Source organism: Squalius cephalus, assembly GCF_949319135.1.
Source record: "Squalius cephalus genome assembly, chromosome: 2".
Lineage (NCBI taxonomy): Eukaryota > Metazoa > Chordata > Actinopteri > Cypriniformes > Leuciscidae > Squalius > Squalius cephalus.
In genome coordinates, this window is record NC_137123.1 from 64,212,429 (window position 1) to 64,235,399 (window position 22,971).

The window sequence follows — 22,971 nt, forward strand, 5'->3', positions numbered from 1 at the left end:
TTAACTACGCATTACACCTTGTCCTAACCAGACGCGACACTGTGACGCAATAAAACGCAGCTTTTCCATGTTAATCAGAGCTCTTGTCCTAATGAGCCACGATGGCGATACTCGTTAAACGGTTTTTAATTCTGCACCGTCTCCCTGGAACAACAACATACAAAGTATATGGTGAATATATACTCAAGAGAAACTCACAATCGTCTGGATTCCCATTGGAACGACTGAAAATTTGCACACACACGCATTTATACACATGCATATAAACCAAATAAACACAGATAATCTTCATTCTACTGAATTGTTTATTTTTGAATGAGGTAATGAAGGCCAAAGCATTGGGAAGATAAAAATGTCAAACAATGAAGAAATCAGACATAAATAGAGCAGCGCTCAAATTCAGACGCTTTAATGCTTCACTTGAGTAGAATTCGCCGTATGTTCGTGGATCCACTGCAGGTAGTTGGAGACGCGCGTGTAGATGCCGTAGGATCCGGGTCGAGCGCAGCCTTTCCCCCAGCTCACGATTCCCAGCAGGAACGTGGTGTTTCTGTAGCGGGTCACTAGCGGGCCGCCGCTGTCGCCTTTACACGAGTCCTGCTTTCCCTCGATGTAACCGGCGCAGAACATGTTATCAGTGATCGAGACTTCGCTGTTCTCCACACACTCCTGCGTGCGAATGCGCGGCACCTGGAGCCGGCGCAGTAAACGTGAGGTGGGTCCGTCCTCGCTGCGTTTGCCCCACCCGCTCACCGTGTGCTTGCTGACGGCCCACAGCACGCGCTCCGCCATGTCGCGCACCGGCAGGCACACGGGCACGGCGTACGTGCCGTAGACGACGGGTCTGCTCAGACGCAGCAGGGCGATGTCACTGTCTGCGGTCTCCGGCATATAGCCGGGGTGCATTAGCATCTCCGCCACCTGGATCACCTGTTCTGTGCCTTCGTCCACCTCGATGTCGTGCTCACCTGAGTCACAGGGCGACAGAACAACAATAATTAGTCATTAACAATCTTAAAGGGGTCCTATAATGCCCTTTTCACAAAATGTAAAATAAGTGTCTGATGAGTGTGTGTGTGAAGTTTTAGCTCACAGTACACCACAGATATTTTTTATAGCATGTTAAAATGGTCACTTTTTGAGGGTGAGCAAAAACACGCCATTTTTGTGTGTTCCTTTAAATGCAAATAAGCTGCTGCTCCCGGCACAGAGGGCGGAGCTTCAAGAGCTTGTGTGTGTGTGTGTGTGTGTGTGTGTGTGTCTACAGTAAATGTCTCCACTAACATTCAGAAACGTCTAAAAGTGAAACTCTTCCTGAGTCTCTCCGTAAGGCTGCACTCACTACTGGTTATTCTGGGATTCTGGATGAGTGAGATTGGCCTGTTCTGTTATTGCCGGAGTTTCTGAAGCTCGTGTAAAGACTCCGCCCTCTTCTGAACGGAGGCGGGGCAGCAGCTCATTTGCATTTAAAGGGACACACACAGAAACGGCGTGTTTTTGCTCACACACAAAAAGGGGCAAATTTGACCAGCTATAATAAATGATCTGGTATTCTGAGCTGATATTTCACACACACATTCTGGGGACACCAGAGATCTATATTACATCTTGTGAAAAGAGGCATAATATGTCACCTTTAAATGCAAATGAGCTCATGTGTTAGTAGCTCCTATTCCCTCACACACGGGGTTTATGTAAATTTTAGATTTTTACATTTTTAAACCCGGGAGGAAGCTCATTGTAGTCTCTACCAGCCGTTTGTTGTAGTCCTTATAAAGTGATTTCTGTAAAAGCAAATATCTCCCTTTGCTCTGAACTTTGAGCGTTGTAACTTTGCAGATGTTGTTTATGCTCAGACAGCAACATTACACACTAACTAAAGTTAGAAAAGTGTAATCATAATCAATCACCCCTTTAACAAACACATTAAAACTTTCTCAGGCTCTTTTCTGTTGTTAAAATAGTTAGAAGAATTCTGTCATCAGTTACTCACTCTCATGTTGACTTTCGTTCATCTTTGAAACACTAAGGAAGATTTTCTTAGATCTTCGTCAGAGTTTTGGGTGAATAGACTTTTAATGGAGACATGAGACATGAGAACTAATGACAGAATTTTCATTTTTGGGTGAACTAACCCTTTGACAATTACTTAAATTGTTGTGATTTTCTCTTCTTGATAAAATTGTTGTTTAATTAATACAAATGACATAATTTTCAGCTACGGGTTTGTTAGGCTGCAATATTTTGACTGTTTTTGTCCTGACTGTTTACTGTTTACCTATTCAGACAAGACAAAATCAAATCAGAAAAGCATGTGGGCGGAGTCTCTCGGCTGGTGCACTGCAATCGTAACCAAATCAATCTAAAATCACAGCCAATCAGAAGAGTGTGTGTAATAATTCTGCTCTGAGAGCGACTGTACCTGCGACTATCTTGAGAAACTTGACATGGAGTTTCTCTAAACAGTGTGCGGCTGTGAGGATCCAGGTGGGTTTATAGATCACACCTCCACAGAAGCCCTTCTCGCCGTACTTCAGCAGCACCTGTCCACACACACACACACACACACACACACACACACACACACACACACACAGGTGTTTGACGGTAATGACACATCGACATGTGTGTTCTGTGACGTGACCTCTGCTACCTGCCACGGACAGTGACCTTTAGGACATTCGGCTCCACCAACGATTCGAGACCTCAGATCCGCCTGAAGGTTCGTAGCAGAACCTCCCCCCCAAAGAAGTGGAACCTTCCCACACGGAAAAGCCTCTGTAACACACGGACAGTTATAATGGTTTAATTCTAAACGAATTAGACCGTTTTCTGTGTAATTAAAGGGATAGTTCACCCAAAAATGAAAATTACCCCATGATTTACTCACCCTCATGTCATCCTAGGTGTATATGACATTCTTCTTTCAGACGAATATAATCGGAGTTATATTAATAAATGTCCTGGCTCTTCCAAGCTTTATAATGGCAGTGAATGGCCATTTCTGTCCATAAAAGTGCATCTATCCATCATAAAAGTGCATCTGTCCATCATAAAAGTGCATCTATCCATCATAAAAGTGCATCTGTCCATCATAAAAGTGCATCTGTCCATCATAAAAGTGCATCTATCCATCATAAAAGTGCATCTATCCATCATAAAAGTGCATCTGTCCATCATAAAAGTGCATCTATCCATCATAAAAGTGCATCTGTCCATCATAAAAGTGCATCTATCCATCATAAAAGTGCATCTGTCCATCATAAAAGTGCATCTATCCATCATAAAAGTGCATCTGTCCATCATAAAAGTGCATCTATCCATGATAAAAGTGCATCTGTCCATCATAAAAGTGCATCTGTCCATCATAAAAGTACATCTGTCCATCATAAAAGTGCATCTATCCATCATAAAAGTGCATCTATCCATCATAAAAGTGCATCAATCCATCATAAAGTGCATCTATCCATCATAAAAGTGCATCTATCCATGATAAAAGTGCATCTGTCCATCATAAAAGTGCATCTGTCCATCATAAAAGTGCATCTATCCATCATAAAAGTGCATCTGTCCATCATAAAAGTGCATCTGTCCATCATAAAAGTGCATCTATCCATCATAAAAGTGCATCTATCCATCATAAAAGTGCATCTGTCCATCATAAAAGTGCATCTAGCCATCATAAAAGTGCATCTGTCCATCATAAAAGTGCATCTAGCCATCATAAAAGTGCATCTGTCCATCATAAAAGTGCATCTATCCATGATAAAAGTGCATCTATCCATCATAAAAGTGCATCTGTCCATCATAAAAGTGCATCTGTCCATCATAAAAGTGCATCTATCCATGATAAAAGTGCATCTATCCATCATAAAAGTGCATCTGTCCATCATAAAAGTGCATCTATCCATCATAAAAGTGCATCTATCCATCATAAAAGTGCATCTATCCATGATAAAAGTGCATCTATCCATGATAAAAGTGCATCTATCCATCATAAAAGTGCATCTGTCCATGATAAAAGTGCATCTATCCATCATAAAAGTGCATCTGTCCATCATAAAAGTGCATCTATCCATGATAAAAGTGCATCTGTCCATCATAAAAGTGCATCTGTCCATCATAAAAGTGCATCTATCCATCATAAAAGTGCATCAATCCATCATAAAGTGCATCTATCCATCATAAAAGTGCATCTATCCATGATAAAAGTGCATCTGTCCATCATAAAAGTGCATCTATCCATCATAAAAGTGCATCTATCCATGATAAAAGTGCATCTGTCCATCATAAAAGTGCATCTGTCCATCATAAAAGTGCATCTATCCATCATAAAAGTGCATCTATCCATCATAAAAGTGCATCTATCCATGATAATAGTGCATCTGTCCATCATAAAAGTGCATCTGTCCATCATAAAAGTGCATCTATCCATCATAAAAGTGCATCTATCCATCATAAAAGTGCATCTATCATCATAAAAGTGCATCTATCCATGATAATAGTGCATCTGTCCATCATAAAAGTGCATCTGTCCATCATAAAAGTGCATCTATCCATCATAAAAGTGCATCTATCATCATAAAAGTGCATCTATCCATGATAATAGTGCATCTGTCCATCATAAAAGTGCATCTGTCCATCATAAAAGTGCATCTATCCATCATAAAAGTGCATCTATCCATCATAAAAGTGCATCTATCCATGATAAAAGTGCATCTGTCCATCATAAAAGTGCATCTATCCATCATAAAAGTGCATCTATCCATGATAAAAGTGCATCTGTCCATCATAAAAGTGCATCTATCCTCATAAAAGTGCATCTGTCCATGATAAAAGTGCATCTATCCTCATAAAAGTGCATCTGTCCATGATAAAAGTGCATCTGTCCATCATAAAAGTGCATCTGTCCATCATAAAAGTGCATCTATCCTCATAAAAGTGCATCTGTCCATCATAAAAGTGCATCTATCCATCATAAAAGTGCATCTGTCCATCATAAAAGTGCATCTGTCCATGATAAAAGTGCATCTGTCCATGATAAAAGTGCATCTGTCCATCATAAAAGTGCATCTGTCCATGATAAAAGTGCATCTGTCCATCATAAAAGTGCATCTGTCCATCATAAAAGTGCATCTGTCCATCATAAAAGTGCATCTGTCCATCATAAAAGTGCATCTATCCATCATAAAAGTGCATCTGTCCATGATAAAAGTGCATCTGTCCATCATAAAAGTGCATCTGTCCATGATAAAAGTGCATCTGTCCATGATAAAAGTGCATCTGTCCATGATAAAAGTGCATCTGTCCATGATAAAAGTGCATCTGTCCATGATAAAAGTGCATCTGTCCATCATAAAAGTGCATCTGTCCATGATAAAAGTGCATCTGTCCATCATAAAAGTGCATCTGTCCATCATAAAAGTGCATCTATCCATCATAAAAGTGCATCTATCCATCATAAAAGTGCATCAATCCATCATAAAGTGCATCTATCCATCATAAAAGTGCATCTATCCATGATAAAAGTGCATCTGTCCATCATAAAAGTGCATCTGTCCATCATAAAAGTGCATCTGTCCATCATAAAAGTGCATCTGTCCATCATAAAAGTGCATCTATCCATCATAAAAGTGCATCTGTCCATCATAAAAGTGCATCTATCCATCATAAAAGTGCATCTGTCCATCATAAAAGTGCATCTAGCCATCATAAAAGTGCATCTGTCCATCATAAAAGTGCATCTATCCATGATAAAAGTGCATCTATCCATCATAAAAGTGCATCTGTCCATCATAAAAGTGCATCTGTCCATCATAAAAGTGCATCTATCCATGATAAAAGTGCATCTTTCCATCATAAAAGTGCATCTATCCATGATAATAGTGCATCTGTCCATCATAAAAGTGCATCTGTCCATCATAAAAGTGCATCTATCCATCATAAAAGTGCATCTATCCATCATAAAAGTGCATCTATCATCATAAAAGTGCATCTGTCCATCATAAAAGTGCATCTGTCCATGATAAAGCTTAGAAGAGCCAGAATATTTTTTAATATAACTCTGATTGTGTTCATCTGAAAGAAGAATGTCATATACACCTGGGATGACTTGAGGGTGAGTAAATCATGGGCTAATTTTCATTTCTGGGTGATCTATCCCTTTACACATGTCTGTACAGTGTTTGCTATATTGAACCACTCGGCATGAAAGGGAAGCTGGAACAAGATCAAGTGTAGCGCTCGGCTTGATCCGCGAGTCTGTGATATTCTCACCGTGTGTCAGGCAGTTCTGGCCATCCGACCCTAAGAAGTACCCGTCGGCACAGGAACAGTTGCGCTGCCCGTCCTCCTCCACGCAGAAGTGTTCGCACTGACCGTTCTCATGCAGACAGGAGTCAGGAATACCTCGAATCTCTGAGGAGGAATCAGGAATTAGTTTGTTCTTTCACTTCAAGGACGTTTGTACTCTCCTGGACGCCACATTCTCTTCAGAAAAGCTTCACTTCTCTGTGTCTAGTGTTGAAGATTTTATTATTTAGAAAATAAGTAATTTAACTGTTTTTTGTACACTATTATTTCCTTGTCTGTGGGTGACTTTGGCTGACTTTGGAACCTGAGAGCTGTGTTGTTACAGCAGAAAATTCTATTTCAGTAAAGTCACATGGTACAAACTATTTCTCAAAATAATCTATAGAATGCATTACCATATTTGGGAGAAGGATGTAGGTATATATGTTTGCTTGAGGGTCTTTCTGGAGGGTCTTTCTGCAGAGGGGCACTCGGCTTTGTTTTGTTAATAAAGTCTAATTTTTTCTGATGTCAAATATCTTTGAAGTCATTCCCCTGAAAAGAATTAACCACAACACTAGTAGACACTAAACAGAGTTTTTGAAGCACAAATAAATTTTGAAGTTTGTGTTTAAACTGGTTACATATTATACTATGTTAATTTTGCAGAATATAATCATTTATCAACCACATCTAATGTAATGACATATGGTTGATAACGATTATATTCTGCAAAATTAACATAGTATAATATGTAACCAATTTAAACAAACTTGCAAAAGCTGGTTTTCTTCCTCAGTCCTAACCCTTATCTAGATATGAAGTATTTTCTGAAAAAATTATCAAAATCTTGAGTTTAAAACAAGAACAAATATCTGCCAATGGAGACAGAAAAATCTTGTTTTCCCTTTGAATGAAGTTTATTGTTCTGACCCCATTAGCAGATCTTTGTTCTTGTTTTAAGCAAAAACTCACTTTAATATCTTCAGTCATTGTGTTTCTCCAGTAAATGTATCTTGATTTAAGAATGTTTAGATATTTGTGCTGGAAAACAAGTCAGAAACACTGAGGAAGAACATCATTTTTCCAGCATTTTTGGCAATCAAAATTATACAACGGTTGAACTTGCGTCTGTTTAACATAGATTTGATTACTAAATAACATTTTAATGACAAAAAAATAATGTCCCTTAACCCTGTTATAGTGTGGCTTCCCATTAAAAGCGGAATGTTCGACAAAATTTTGACATCATTTGGTCTCGCTCCATTTTCTCCATTTTTGATTTGTAGTGTTGACTGCACAATTAAAAAAAATAAAAATAATAATTATATAATGAATGGATCCCATCTGGTCTCAATCTGTAACCTACAGTCTATCTTATTAGATCTTTTTTTTTTCAGTATCTTTGCACAGAAGTTGCACAGTTTTTCATAAATTGCACAGAAATTGCTTATATTTTTCATGAATTGCTCAGAAGTTAATTGGTAACACTTTATTTTGATGGTCCCTTTTGAACGTGCTGTTGACTTTAAGTAACTACATGTAAACTAACTCTCATTAGAGTATTATTAGAGTATTAGTAAACTGTCTGCTTAATATCTGCTAACTCTTTATTGTGATGCTCCACAATAGACATTCAACTGATTATAAGTAACTTTGAAACTACATGTCAACTTATTCTAACCCTACCAGTCTATTAATACTCTACTAATACTCTACTAATACTCTAATGATACTCTACTAATACTCTACTAATACTCTAATGATACTCTACTAATACTCTAATGATACTCTACTAATACTCTACTAATACTCTAATGATACTCTACTAATACTCTACTAATACTCTACTGATACTCTACTAATACTCTAATGATACTCTACTAATACTCTACTAATACTCTAATGATACTCTACTAATACTCTACTGATACTCTACTAATACTCTAATGATACTCTACTAATACTCTAATGATACTCTACTAATACTCTACTAATACTCTAATGATACTCTACTAATACTCTACTAATACTCTACTGATACTCTACTAATACTCTAATGATACTCTACTAATACTCTACTAATACTCTAATGATACTCTACTAATACGCTACTAATACTCTACTAATACTCTAATGATACTCTACTAATACTCTACTAATACTCTAATGATACTCTACTAATACTCTACTAATACTCTAATGATACTCTACTAATACGCTACTAATACTCTACTAATACTCTAATGATACTCTACTAATACTCTACTAATACTCTAATGATACTCTACTAGTACTCTACTAATACTCTAATGAGAGTTAGTAGACATGTACTGTAGGTCCAATGTTACTTATAGTCATCAGAATGTGTTACAGGACCATCAGGGTAAATTGAGCCACTACAGTGTTGATGAGGGTAAAGTGAGCCGCTACAGTGTTGATGAAGTGAGTTGTGTTACAGGACCATCGGGGTAAAGTGAGCCGCTACAGTGTTGATGAGGGTAAAGTGAGCCGCTACAGTGTTGATGAGGGTAAAGTGAGCCGCTACAGTGTTGATGAAGTGAGTTGTGTTACAGGACCATCGGGGTAAAGTGAGCCGCTACAGTGTTGATGAGGGTAAAGAGAGCCGCTACAGTGTTGATGAGGGTAAAGTGAGCCGCTACAGTGTTGATGAAGTGAGTTGTGTTACAGGACCATCGGGGTAAAGTGAGCCGCTACAGTGTTGATGAGGGTAAAGAGAGCCGCTACAGTGTTGATGAGGGTAAAGTGAGCCGCTACAGTGTTGATGAAGTGAGTTGTGTTACAGGACCATCGGGGTAAAGTGAGCCGCTACAGTGTTGATGAGGGTAAAGAGAGCCGCTACAGTGTTGATGAGGGTAAAGTGAGCCGCTACAGTGTTGATGAGGGTAAAGAGAGCCGCTACAGTGTTGATGAGGGTAAAGTGAGCCGCTACAGTGTTGATGAGGGTAAAGTGAGCCGCTACAGTGTTGATGAGGGTAAAGAGAGCCGCTACAGTGTTGATGAGGGTAAAGTGAGCCGCTACAGTGTTGATGAGGGTAAAGAGAGCCGCTACAGTGTTGATGAGGGTAAAGTGAGCCGCTACAGTGTTGATGAAGTGAGTTGTGTTACAGGACCATCGGGGTAAAGTGAGCCGCTACAGTGTTGATGAGGGTAAAGAGAGCCGCTACAGTGTTGATGAGGGTAAAGTGAGCCGCTACAGTGTTGATGAGGGTAAAGAGAGCCGCTACAGTGTTGATGAGGGTAAAGTGAGCCGCTACAGTGTTGATGAGGGTAAAGTGAGCCGCTACAGTGTTGATGAGGGTAAAGAGAGCCGCTACAGTGTTGATGAGGGTAAAGTGAGCCGCTACAGTGTTGATGAGGGTAAAGAGAGCCGCTACAGTGTTGATGAGGGTAAAGAGAGCCGCTACAGTGTTGATGAGGGTAAAGTGAGCCGCTACAGTGTTGAGTCTCTCACCGCGCTCACAGAGGCGTCCGCTGAAGCTCGGCGCACACAGACACGTGAAGGATTCTGCGTTCTGGCTCGTGCACAGCCCGTTGTTCTCACACGGGTTCGATGCGCAGTGATCTTTCACTGCAGACCAACATGAAGATGCATCTTAATTACACAGAAAATGTCATTTAGCAAAAAGTCACATATCTTTAAAACTCACCGTCGTAGATCGTCCAGAACTCATTCTGTGTGGAGACATTAGTTAGATAGGCATCTTTACTCATATTTCAGACGCATGCCACATAACAGCCAGACTACATGATGCCTGTCCTGACACGAGTATCAGAGTATACATCAGCAGTTTAACTCGCATCCTTCCCTCGCACTGCGGAACACATCTTTCCTTCGTGGGTCAAAATGACCTGAAGCCCTAAGATTCTATTTTTAATGCAATTTTTTTTTAATTTTTTTTTTATTTACCTTTAAATTACTAGATTTGATCAATAAATAATAAATAAATAGTAATTTAAGCACATTCTTAAATTCAAAATAACTCACAATTTCATGCATAACTCTTTTAATTCAGCTCAAAATATCTTACATTGTGTGTCTTTGACCTCTTGTGGAAAAATAAAATAATATAATATGATATTTCATGACTCTAGATGGGCTTATATCTCTATATGGAGTAAATGAGCTGTTCCTCTGGGTCCTAAAGCCATTTTTTGGCAAAGTTTTTGCATTTTTAGTTTGAATTTTGAGCATTTTTAGGTTTTTCTATGTGAACTGAAGCATTCCCCGCAATCCATTCATTCCTAAGAGGGTCAAATTGACCCAATTTGTTACTTTTTAAAATTTCAACCACAAAACTTTTTTTGTGTGTATTCGTGGGTCAAGTGCGACAGAAGTCCTGTGGTCTTGGACCCCTCTGATGAACACTAAATTTTTTTAATTTCTAAAATGACCCGAGGGAAGGATGAGGGTTGTGTGGGTAAGACACCTAAATGCCACTTCAGAAACGCCTTTTCAGTGTAATGTGGCTTTACACTAATAAAATATACAACTACAGTCCTTCAGGTTGGGAAAAGCAGTTTAAGAGTAAGTTCCACTAGTTTTCTAGACGACATGCATCAAGATCAGTGCGTTCAGTCAGTGAACGTGTGATGTAACCCTGACCGTGGCCTCGGTGTGCTCGAACACCTCTCTCGCCTCCTCGTAAGAACACTTCTCCTCCAGACACTCCCTCTCCAGATTACCCATCTTCATCTCCTCGAACCAGCCCGAGTTCGCTCGCTTGCTCCGGGTCAGAACCTCGTGAGCCCCGTCCCGTCCCGTGAACACTGAACACACACGTACACAACAACACTCTCATGATAAACACTACTGCACCTGGGTGTACAGTTGGTGTATTTACCGTACCTGTAGCCGAATGAACACAGCAAAGACTGAAGAGGACGTGAAACCCTGCCAGGAGACGCATGTTGACCAGCGCTTCAGTTTGTCTTGTGCTGGAGGTTCAAAGGTCTGAAGTCTAAATACTCTCTAGCCCTCGAGCTGAAAACACTCCCTCACTCACACACACACACACACACAAAGAGACAAGACGAAGGACAACATTTAAAAAAAAAGTTTTATTTTTGATACATAATACAAATTTTAAACATGTTCTGCCAGTGTTTGTTATATATTCTCACTTGCATGTGTCCTTAAAGGTGAAGTGTGTCATTTTTTTTTATTGCAAAAGTAGATGATCCAGTCCCCAATGTTTCCTTCCCGATGCTAAACATCGTGAGTCTCGGCCCAAACTCATGAAACGAGTCAGACGAAAGTGTCACTCTTCAGGAAGTCCGTCCAAAATTACCCATTTAACTTGGAATATGGCATAAAGTAAAGCCTAAACCATCTCTGTTACTGTAATCTCCTGTTATCACTGTAAAGCTGCTGTGAAACAATCCATATTGTTAAAGCGCTGTATAAATGAAGGAGACTCGACTAAAACATTTGCAGCTAATATATAAGCAGTGTTTACATCACGTGTTCAAGAGAACAAAATCGTCACTTCCTGGCACAAAATATCAGCAATAAAACTGTAAGTTTCTGCAATCTTTCTCTTTCTCCCTCCATCATAAACGAGTGTGTCTCGAGCGTCAGACGAAACACAGTAAACGCTGTCATGTTCTCTAGCGTTCGGATGCTGGTGTTCGGGAACACACACTCGTGTGTGTGAGACGCTTCTGGAGGGAATTAACCCAAATCATTCTGATCACACACTTTCAGAAACACCAAACCAGCATTAGAGACGCTGCGACGCCATTGGTCCACTGGTTACTCCAGTTATCCAATCACAGCCTGTGCTGAGCCAAAGTCACATGAGGTTATTGAGGGATTTATTCAGTAAATGTGTTTCCATCATAGTTTATGACTTCTTATCGGATAAAATAATCATCTGACTCAATTGAGCACACACATTTTCTTGCGTATTTTTAGAATTCGTGTGCATCTTGGCGTTTCCATCCAACAATTTTACATGAGATATTCCAAAATCCACATGGAAACACAGCTATTGACTGACTTAAGGTCCTTGCACACCGAGTCCGAAATTTTCACATGCGTTTTTTCGTATTCGTCATTCGGCGGCTCTGTCAAACACCTCTCAAGATGTTTGCTAATGCTACGAACGCGAAAAACACAGGAAATCGAACCTGATCCGAATTTTTATACGACGGACGAAAGTTTTAGAGGCAGTGTGTAAACGTGATTGACACAACATTTTTAACTTGCGAAAATTTCGGACGAGAATTTCGGACTCAGTGTGCAAGTGACTGAACATAAAACCTGAAGACACACTTTACCTTAAAGCCACACTGTGTGAGATTTTCTCCCATCTAGTGGTGAAATTGTATATGACTACCACTGAATATTACTCTCTAGCCCCTCCCATTCCGAGGGCGTTTTAACTCCTACAGTGGCCGTATTATTCCAGTCGTGAGTAATCTCCCCGCGCATTCCTCACGGCGACACTGAGTGTAAAAGCGCGAAAGGCGAAGCTTGAATTTCCAGGTATGTCCCTCTTTGGCTAATGTATTTTCAAGATGGAGGCGCAACACGAATGCCGCCATTTGAGTGACTCGCTCGTATGTATTCTAAATGGCAGATTCTACGCTTACGAGAATACTTGATTAGTTGGTGGAAGTAATTACACATGAATGAGCACATATCATTTTGAAAGAACAAAGTGTTTTTTGCTAAGAATCAACTTTAAAAAATTACACAGTGTAGCTTTAAATAACATTCAGAAACTCTTGTGTTATATCATGTTATATATATTTTTCCCCCACAAGAGGTCGGTAAAGACAATCAGTGTAAGATATTCTGAGCTGAATTAAAAGGGTTCTGCATGAAATTGTGAGTTATTTTGAATTTAAGTTGAAAGAATGTGAGGAATGTGCTCAAATTACTATTTATTTATTATTTGTAGATCAAATCTAGTAACTTAAATGTAAATAAGATAAAAAAGAACAAATTGCAATTAAAAAATAGAAAAAATATTATCAAAATGAAATAGAATAAGCGTTTTGAAAAAAAAAAGGAGTATAATTTCAGGGCTTCGAGTCATTTTGACCCGCGAGGGAAAGCCGTGTTACAAAGTGCGAGGGAAGATTAACATTCAGAAACTCTTGTACATTTATGCACTGGCCACAGTCTTCACAATCCACTCCACGAAGACGGACACCCGCGTGTAGATCCCGTACACGCCGACATCTGCGCAGCCTTTCCCCCAGCTCACGATCCCAGTCAGAAACCATGTGTTCCGGTAGCGTGTGACTAGCGGGCCGCCGCTGTCCCCCTGACAGGAGTCTCGGCCGCCCTCGCGGTACCCGGCGCACAGCATGTTCCTGCTCACCTTCAGGCCCGACTGAGCCCGACACTCGTCCAGCGAGACCTTCGGCACCTCCAGCCTCTGCAGAACCACAGACACCGGGCCCGACTGGGTCAGGCGACCCCAGCCGCTCACCGTCGACATGCGCACCGATGCTAGCGTGCGAACGAACGTGCCGTTGGCGGGAGGAAGGCAGATCGGCACGGCGTAGCGGTCGAGCTTGACGGGGCTGACGAGACGTAGCAGAGCGATATCGCTGTCGGCGCTGGAGTGGTTATACCACGGGTGGACCAACACTTTAGACACTTTCCTCGCCTGTTCGGTTCCTTCGTCTTTATCGAGGATGTGTTCGCCTACAGGAGGAGACAAAAGAACACCGAAAGATGAGATCTGAGAAGAGGAACATCAACAGTACCAAAACTCCTTGCATGTATGATCTTTATTAGAGTTACACTTAACAAACCCCACTTAAGTAACTTCTTACCGACTGTCACTTGTAAGATGGCTGGATCCTTATTCCAGACACAATGAGCCGCAGTGAGAATCCACTGGGGATTTAGAAGAACACCACCGCATTTAAACACTCCGGAGAGCTGTAGCGAAGCCTGTGGAGAACATGCACACATTAGAAAGAAAGAAAGAAAGAAATATTAGTTAGAAATAAAGATAGATAGATTAGTTAGAAATAAAGAAAGATAGATTAGTTAGAAATAAAGAAAGATAGATATATTAGTTAGAAAGAAAGATAGATTAGTTAGAAAGATAGATTAGTTAGAAAGAAAGAAAGAAAGATAGATTAGTTAGAAAGATAGATTAGTTAGAAAGAAAGAAAGAAAGAAAGAAAGATCGATTTGTTAGAAAGAAAGATAGATAGATATATTAGTTAGAAAGAAAGATAGATTAGTTAGAAAGATAGATTAGTTAGAAAGAAAGAAAGAAAGATAGATTAGTTAGAAAGAAAGATAGATAGATATATTAGTTAGAAAGAAAGATAGATTAGTTAGAAAGATAGATTAGTTAGAAAGAAAGAAAGAAAGATAAATTAGTTAGAAAGATAGATTAGTTAGAAATAAAGAAAGATAGATAGATTAGTTAGAAAGAAAGAAAGATAGATATATTAGTTAGAAAGAAAGATAGATTAGTTAGAAAGATAGATTAGTTAGAAAGAAAGAAAGAAAGATAGATTAGTTAGAAAGATAGATTAGTTAGAAAGAAAGAAAGAAAGATAGATTAGTTAGAAAGATAGATTAGTTAGAAAGAAAGAAAGATAGATTAGTTAGAAAGAAAGAAAGAAAGATCGATTTGTTAGAAAGAAAGATAGATAGATATATTAGTTAGAAAGAAAGATAGATTAGTTAGAAAGATAGATTAGTTAGAAAGAAAGAAAGAAAGATAGATTAGTTAGAAAGATAGATTAGTTAGAAAGAAAGAAAGAAAGAAAGAAAGAAAGATCGATTTGTTAGAAAGAAAGATAGATAGATATATTAGTTAGAAAGAAAGATAGATTAGTTAGAAAGAAAGAAAGAAAGATAGATTAGTTAGAAAGATAGATTAGTTAGAAAGATAGATTAGTTAGAAAGAAAGAAAGATAGATTAGTTAGAAAGATAGATTAGTTAGAAAGAAAGAAAGAAAGAAAGATTGATTTGTTAGAAAGAAAGATAGATAGATATATTAGTTAGAAAGAAAGATAGATTAGTTAGAAAGATAGATTAGTTAGAAAGAAAGAAAGAAAGATAGATTAGTTAGAAAGATAGATTAGTTAGAAAGAAAGAAAGAAAGAAAGATCGATTTGTTAGAAAGAAAGATAGATAGATATATTAGTTAGAAAGAAAGATAGATTAGTTAGAAAGAAAGAAAGAAAGATAGATTAGTTAGAAAGATAGATTAGTTAGAAATAAAGAAAGATAGATAGATTAGTTAGAAAGAAAGAAAAATAGATATATTAGTTAGAAAGAAAGATAGATTAGTTAGAAAGATAGATTAGTTAGAAAGAAAGAAAGAAAGATAGATTAGTTAGAAAGATAGATTAGTTAGAAAGAAAGAAAGATAGATAGATTAGTTAGAAAAATAGATTAGTTAGAAAGAAAGAAAGATAGATAGATTAGTTAGAAAGAAAGAAAGATAGATAGATTAGTTAGAAAGAAAGATAGATTAGTTAGAAAGATAGATTAGTTAGAAAGATAGATTAGTTAGAAAGAAAGAAAGAAAGATAGATTAGTTAGAAAGATAGATTAGTTAGAAAGAAAGAAAGATAGATAGATTAGTTAGAAAGAAAGAAAGATAGATATATTAGTTAGAAAGAAAGATAGATTAGTTAGAAAGAAAGAAAGATAGATTAGTTAGAAAGATAGATTAGTTAGAAAGAAAGAAAGATCGATTTGTTAGAAAGAAAGATAGATAGATATATTAGTTAGAAAGAAAGATAGATTAGTTAGAAAGATAGATTAGTTAGAAAGAAAGAAAGAAAGATAGATTAGTTAGAAAGATAGATTAGTTAGAAATAAAGAAAGATAGATAGATTAGTTAGAAAGAAAGAAAGATAGATATATTAGTTAGAAAGAAAGATAGATTAGTTAGAAAGATAGATTAGTTAGAAAGAAAGAAAGATAGATTAGTTAGAAAGATAGATTAGTTAGAAAGAAAGAAAGAAAGATAGATTAGTTAGAAAAATAGATTAGTTAGAAAGAAAGATAGATAGATTAGTTAGAAAGAAAGAAAGATAGATAGATTAGTTAGAAAGAAAGAAAGATAGATAGATTAGTTAGAAAGAAAGATAGATTAGTTAGAAAGATAGATTAGTTAGAAAGAAAGAAAGAAAGAAAGAAAGATAGATTAGTTAGAAAGATAGATTAGTTAGAAAGAAAGAAAGATAGATAGATTAGTTAGAAAGAAAGAAAGATAGATATATTAGTTAGAAAGAAAGATAGATTAGTTAGAAAGAAAGAAAGATAGATTAGTTAGAAAGAAAGAGATAGATTAGTTAGAAAGAAAGATAGATTAGTTAGAAAGATAGATTAGTTAGAAAGAAAGAAAGAAAGATAGATTAGTTAGAAAGATAGATTAGTTAGAAAGAAAGAAAGATAGATATATTAGTTAGAAAGAAAGATAGATTAGTTAGAAAGAAAGATAGATAGATTAGTTAGAAAGAAAGATAGATTAGTTAGAAAGATAGATTAGTTAGAAAGAAAGAAAGAAAGAAAGATAGATTAGTTAGAAAGATAGATTAGTTAGAAAGAAAGATAGATAGATTAGTTAGAAAGAAAGAAAGATAGATATATTAGTTAGAAAGAAAGATAGATTAGTTAGAAAGAAAGAAAGATAGATTAGTTAGAAAGAAAGAAAGATAGATTAGTTAGAAAGATAGATTAGTTAGAAAGAAAGAAAGAAAGAAAGATCGATTTGTTAGAAAGAAAGATAGATAGATATATTAGTTAGAAAGAAAGATTAGTTAGAAAGATAGATTAGTTAGAAAGAAAGAAAGAAAGATAGATTAGTTAGAAAGATAGATTAGTTAGAAATAAAGAAAGATAGATAGATTAGTTAGAAAGAAAGAAAGATAGATATATTAGTTAGAAAGAAAGATAGATTAGTTAGAAAGATAGATTAGTTAGAAAGAAATAAAGAAAGATAGATTAGTTAGAAAGATAGATTAGTTAGAAATAAAGAAAGATAGATAGATTAGTTAGAAAGAAAAATGCAGTCAAATCTAAATTTAACCTTCAAGATTTCTCACATTTTCACAGTTTATTCGCTAAATTTTAGAAAATGGTAATAAAATATGAGAAGAACTCAAAGTTAAACTGTGTCTGAACAAATTCATCTTGATAATGTCAGATAACTTTGAGCAAAACATGATCAGGTCAAAGTGTCTGAATAATGTTTAGTCCCAAATTTCTATAACTTTTACTGGTAGTCTCTGTATGAAGAGTTATTGGGTGTAATATGTCACAGTTTACTTTATTTTGCTCTCCTCACGTACAGAAATGAACTATAGTGTCCTGATCACACTAGTGAAACAATATCACAAAATATATCTGTGTCTGAATCATTTTTGGTTCCTTTCCATTTCAAAGGTTCTTAAAATGTTTTGCAGTCACTGCAAAAAAACACCTTTATTTTCAAGAGTGTAAAGAGAAGGATTTTCTGATCATGGATAATGTGATTCAGTCATGAATCCTCACCTGCCACGGACACTGTCCTTTCGGACACACGTCCCCCTTCACAATCCTGGGACTCACACCCTTCTCCACCAGACGGCCACATGGGAACCCGTCTGAGAAACACAACATGGGATTACGTGGACAACACTGTGGCCTTACTGCACAAAACAGGAGTATTTACTGTTCTCCAGCGCATTGAAGTGCACTGGACCCATCTGAATACGCCTACTTCCCTACTATTATAGTGGGCGGGAAAAGAGTAGTGTGTTTGGATTCACAGACCCGGATGACCTACTTCTACTAAATTTAAATTCTTTCATCATTTACTCCACATGTCGTTTCAAACCCGTAAGATTTTTGTTCATCTTCGGAACACAAATAAAGATCTTTTCAATGAAATCTGAGAGCTTTCTGTCCCTCCATTGACAGCTAGGCAACTACCACTTTCACACTTCAGAAAGATCATAAAGAGATTGTAAAACTAATCCATATGAATCGAGCGGTTTAGTCCAGATTTTCTGAAGAGACTCAATCGCTTTTATTCACATTTAAACGATCATCAACTCGCACATCAGTTGTGGTAAACGGAATCTCAAGCATGTTCACTTGACGTGCGAGAACCAGTGAGGTTCCTTCTCGTGTTACGCAGCGCGTTTGAGCTTCTGTTTATGTTCAATGATCAATGTTAAATGTGCATAAAAGCCTAAATTCAATCTGTTCATCATTAAAGCGATCGAGTCTCTTCAGAAAATCTGGACTAAACTGCTCGATTCATATGAATTAGTTTTACAATCTCTTTATGCTCTTTTTGAAGCGTGAAAGTGGTAGTTGTGTAGCTGTCAATGGAGAGACAGAAAACTCTGTGTTCCGAAGATGAACAAAATCTTACGGGTTTCGAACGACATTAGGGTGAGTAAATGCCATTTTACTTAGTATTAAGAATATTTTAAAAACCTTAAAACCTTTTTGTGCCAAAAGGAATCTTTAGTGGATTGGAAAGATTCTGTGGATGTTAAAGATTCTTCATAGAACCATTGATGCAAATAAAGAACCTTAAATTTTAAGAGTGTATGAAATTTTGGACACAGTGACTGTTGGAAATATCCTACTACTGTGCTAGTTCTGCAGTTTACAGCGTATTTAAAGCTCAGTTCACGAGTTCCTTTGCCCATATAATGTTTAAGCTAATAAGGTTAAGAGTATTTGGCTTCAACTCGAGCTCAGACACACACTCCCAGTGGCGCTACTAATGCTGGGAGGAGGAGTATAGTAGCGAGATGCCTGAATCATGCAGGTGGAGCTGGGAGGAGGAGTATAGTGGCGAGATGCCTGAATCATGCAGGTGGAGCTGGGAGGAGGAGTATAGTGGCGAGATGCCTGAATCATGCAGGTGGAGCTGGGAGGAGGAGTATAGTGGCGAGATGCCTGAATCATGCAGGTGGAGCTGGGAGGAGGAGTATAGTGGCGAGATGCCTGAATCATGCAGGTGGAGCTGGGAGGAGGAGTATAGTGGCGAGATGCCTGAATCATGCAGGTGGAGCTGGGGAGGAGGAGTATAGTGGCGAGATGCCTGAATCATGCAGGTGGAGCTGGGAGGAGTATAGTGGCGAGATGCCTGAATCATGCAGGTGGAGCTGGGAGGAGGAGTATAGTAGCGAGATGCCTGAATCATGCAGGTGGAGCTGGGAGGAGGAGTATAGTGGCGAGATGCCTGAATCATGCAGGTGGAGCTGGGAGGAGGAGTATAGTGGCGAGATGCCTGAATCATGCAGGTGGAGCTGGGAGGAGGAGTATAGTGGTGAGATGCCTGAATCATGCAGGTGGAGCTGGGAGGAGGAGTATAGTGGCGAGATGCCTGAATCATGCAGGTGGAGCTGGGAGGAGGAGTATAGTGGCGAGATGCCAGAATCATGCAGGTGGAGCTGGGAGGAGGAGTATAGTGGTGAGATGCCTGAATCATGCAGGTGGAGCTGGGAGGAGGAGTACAGTGGCGAGATGCCTGAATCATGCAGGTGGAGCTGGGAGGAGGAGTATAGTGGCGAGATGCCTGAATCATGCAGGTGGAGCTGGGAGGAGGAGTATAGTGGCGAGATGCCTGAATCATGCAGGTGGAGCTGTGAGGAGGAGTATAGTGGTGAGATGCCTGAATCATGCAGGTGGAGCTGGGAGGAGGAGTATAGTGGCGAGATGCCTGAATCATGCAGGTGGAGCTGGGAGGAGGAGTATAGTGGCGAGATGCCAGAATCATGCAGGTGGAGCTGGGAGGAGTATAGTGGCGAGATGCCAGAATCATGCAGGTGGAGCTGGGAGGAGGAGTACAGTGGCGAGATGCCTGAATCATGCAGGTGGAGCTGGGAGGAGGAGTATAGTGGCGAGATGCCTGAATCATGCAGGTGGAGCTGGGGAGGAGGAGTATAGTAGCGAGATGCCTGAATCATGCAGGTGGAGCTGGGGAGGAGGAGTATAGTGGCGAGATGCCTGAATCATGCAGGTGGAGCTGGGAGGAGGAGTATAATGGCGAGATGCCTGAATCATGCAGGTGGAGCTGGGAGGAGGAGTATAGTGGCGAGATGCCTGAATCATGCAGGTGGAGCTGGGAGGAGGAGTATAGTGGCGAGATGCCAGAATCATGCAGGTGGAGCTGGGGAGGAGGAGTATAGTGGCGAGATGCCAGAATCATGCAGGTGGAGCTGGGGAGGAGGAGTATAGTGGCGAGATGCCTGAATCATGCAGGTGGAGCTGGGAGGAGGAGTATAGTGGCGAGATGCCTGAATCATGCAGGTTGAGCTGGGAGGAGGAGTATAGTGGCGAGATGCCTGAATCATGCAGGTGGAGCTGGGAGGAGGAGTATAGTGGCGAGATGCCAGAATCATGCAGGTGGAGCTGGGAGGAGGAGTATAGTGGCGAGATGCCTGAATCATGCAGGTGGAGCTGGGAGGAGGAGTATAGTGGCGAGATGCCTGAATCATGCAGGTGGAGCTGGGAGGAGGAGTATAGTGGCGAGATGCCAGAATCATGCAGGTGGAGCTGGGGAGGAGGAGTATAGTGGCGAGATGCCTGAATCATGCAGGTGGAGCTGGGAGGAGGAGTATAGTGGCGAGATGCCAGAATCATGCAGGTGGAGCTGGGAGGAGTATAGTGGCGAGATGCCTGAATCATGCAGGTGGAGCTGGGGAGAAGGAGTATAGTGGCGAGATGCCTGAATCATGCAGGTGGAGCTGGGAGGAGGAGTATAGTGGCGAGATGCCTGAATCATGCAGGTGGAGCTGGGGAGAAGGAGTATAGTGGCGAGATGCCTGAATCATGCAGGTGGAGCTGGGGAGGAGGAGTATAGTGGCGAGATGCCTGAATCATGCAGGTGGAGCTGGGAGGAGTATAGTGGCGAGATGCCTGAATCATGCAGGTGGAGCTGGGAGGAGGAGTATAGTAGCGAGATGCCTGAAATATGCAGGTGGAGCTGGGAGGAGGAGTATAGTGGCGAGATGCCTGAATCATGCAGGTGGAGCTGGGAGGAGGAGTATAGTGGCGAGATGCCTGAATCATGCAGGTGGAGCTGGGAGGAGGAGTATAGTGGTGAGATGCCTGAATCATGCAGGTGGAGCTGGGAGGAGGAGTATAGTGGCGAGATGCCTGAATCATGCAGGTGGAGCTGGGAGGAGGAGTATAGTGGCGAGATGCCAGAATCATGCAGGTGGAGCTGGGAGGAGGAGTATAGTGGTGAGATGCCTGAATCATGCAGGTGGAGCTGGGAGGAGGAGTACAGTGGCGAGATGCCTGAATCATGCAGGTGGAGCTGGGAGGAGGAGTATAGTGGCGAGATGCCTGAATCATGCAGGTGGAGCTGGGAGGAGGAGTATAGTGGCGAGATGCCAGAATCATGCAGGTGGAGCTGGGAGGAGTATAGTGGCGAGATGCCTGAATCATGCAGGTGGAGCTGGGGAGAAGGAGTATAGTGGCGAGATGCCAGAATTATGCAGGTGGAGCTGGGAGGAGGAGTATAGTGGCGAGATGCCTGAATCATGCAGGTGGAGCTGGGAGGAGTATAGTGGTGAGATGCCAGAATCATGCAGGTGGAGCTGGGGAGGAGGAGTATAGTGGCGAGATGCCAGAATCATGCAGGTGGAGCTGGGAGGAGGAGTATAGTGGCGAGATGCCAGAATCATGCAGGTGGAGCTGGGAGGAGGAGTATAGTGGCGAGATGCCTGAATCATGCAGGTGGAGCTGGGAGGAGGAGTATAGTGGCGAGATGCCAGAATCATGCAGGTGGAGCTGGGAGGAGGAGTATAGTGGCGAGATGCCAGAATCATGCAGGTGGAGCTGGGAGGAGGAGTATAGTGGCGAGATGCCTGAATCATGCAGGTGGAGCTGGGAGGAGGAGTATAGTGGCGAGATGCCAGAATCATGCAGGTGGAGCTGGGAGGAGGAGTATAGTGGCGAGATGCCTGAATCATGCAGGTGGAGCTGGGAGGAGGAGTATAGTGGCGAAATGCCAGAATCATGCAGGTGGAGCTGGGAGGAGGAGTATAGTGGCGAGATGCCTGAATCATGCAGGTGGAGCTGGGAGGAGGAGTATAGTGGCGAGATGCCAGAATCATGCAGGTGGAGCTGGGAGGAGGAGTATAGTGGCGAGATGCCAGAATCATGCAGGTGGAGCTGGGAGGAGGAGTATAGTGGCGAGATGCCAGAATCATGCAGGTGGAGCTGGGAGGAGGAGTATAGTGGCGAGATGCCTGAATCATGCAGGTGGAGCTGGGAGGAGGAGTATAGTGGCGAGATGCCAGAATCATGCAGGTGGAGCTGGGAGGAGGAGTATAGTGGCGAGATGCCAGAATCATGCAGGTGGAGCTGGGAGGAGGAGTATAGTGGCGAGATGCCTGAATCATGCAGGTGGAGCTGGGAGGAGGAGTATAGTGGCGAAATGCCAGAATCATGCAGGTGGAGCTGGGAGGAGGAGTATAGTGGCGAGATGCCTGAATCATGCAGGTGGAGCTGGGAGGAGGAGTATAGTGGCGAGATGCCAGAATCATGCAGGTGGAGCTGGGAGGAGGAGTATAGTGGCGAGATGCCAGAATCATGCAGGTGGAGCTGGGAGGAGGAGTATAGTGGCGAGATGCCAGAATCATGCAGGTGGAGCTGGGAGGAGGAGTATAGTGATGAGATGCCTGAATCATGCAGGTGGAGCTGGGAG

The 22,971-nt window shown here is 40.6% G+C and overlaps 2 protein-coding genes across 2 annotated transcripts in view; both read right to left on the reverse strand.

The window, feature by feature from the left end:
- Positions 1-109: 109 nt before the first annotated feature.
- On the reverse strand, positions 110-11,334 carry f7 (coagulation factor VII). Its single transcript, XM_079864044.1, has 8 exons — positions 11,162-11,334; positions 10,919-11,082; positions 9,963-9,987; positions 9,767-9,883; positions 6,277-6,417; positions 2,654-2,778; positions 2,423-2,543; positions 110-968 (listed from the first exon to the last, which is right to left on the reverse strand). The coding sequence occupies exons 1-8, from the start codon at positions 11,220-11,222 to the stop codon at positions 409-411; spliced, it is 1,314 nt and encodes a 437-aa protein (XP_079720170.1). The 5' UTR covers positions 11,223-11,334; the 3' UTR covers positions 110-408.
- Positions 11,335-12,526: 1,192 nt separating this feature from the next.
- f7l (coagulation factor VII, like) overlaps positions 12,527-22,971 on the reverse strand; it is a 17,940-nt gene continuing 7,495 nt past the window's right edge. Inside the window, exons 6-8 of the mRNA XM_079864045.1 lie at positions 17,805-17,896; positions 14,107-14,227; positions 12,527-13,975 (exon numbers count right to left, since the gene is read on the reverse strand). Coding sequence (XP_079720171.1) covers positions 13,428-13,975; positions 14,107-14,227; positions 17,805-17,896 — 761 coding nt within the window. The 3' untranslated portion in view covers positions 12,527-13,427. The remainder of the gene's footprint in view (positions 13,976-14,106; positions 14,228-17,804; positions 17,897-22,971) is intronic.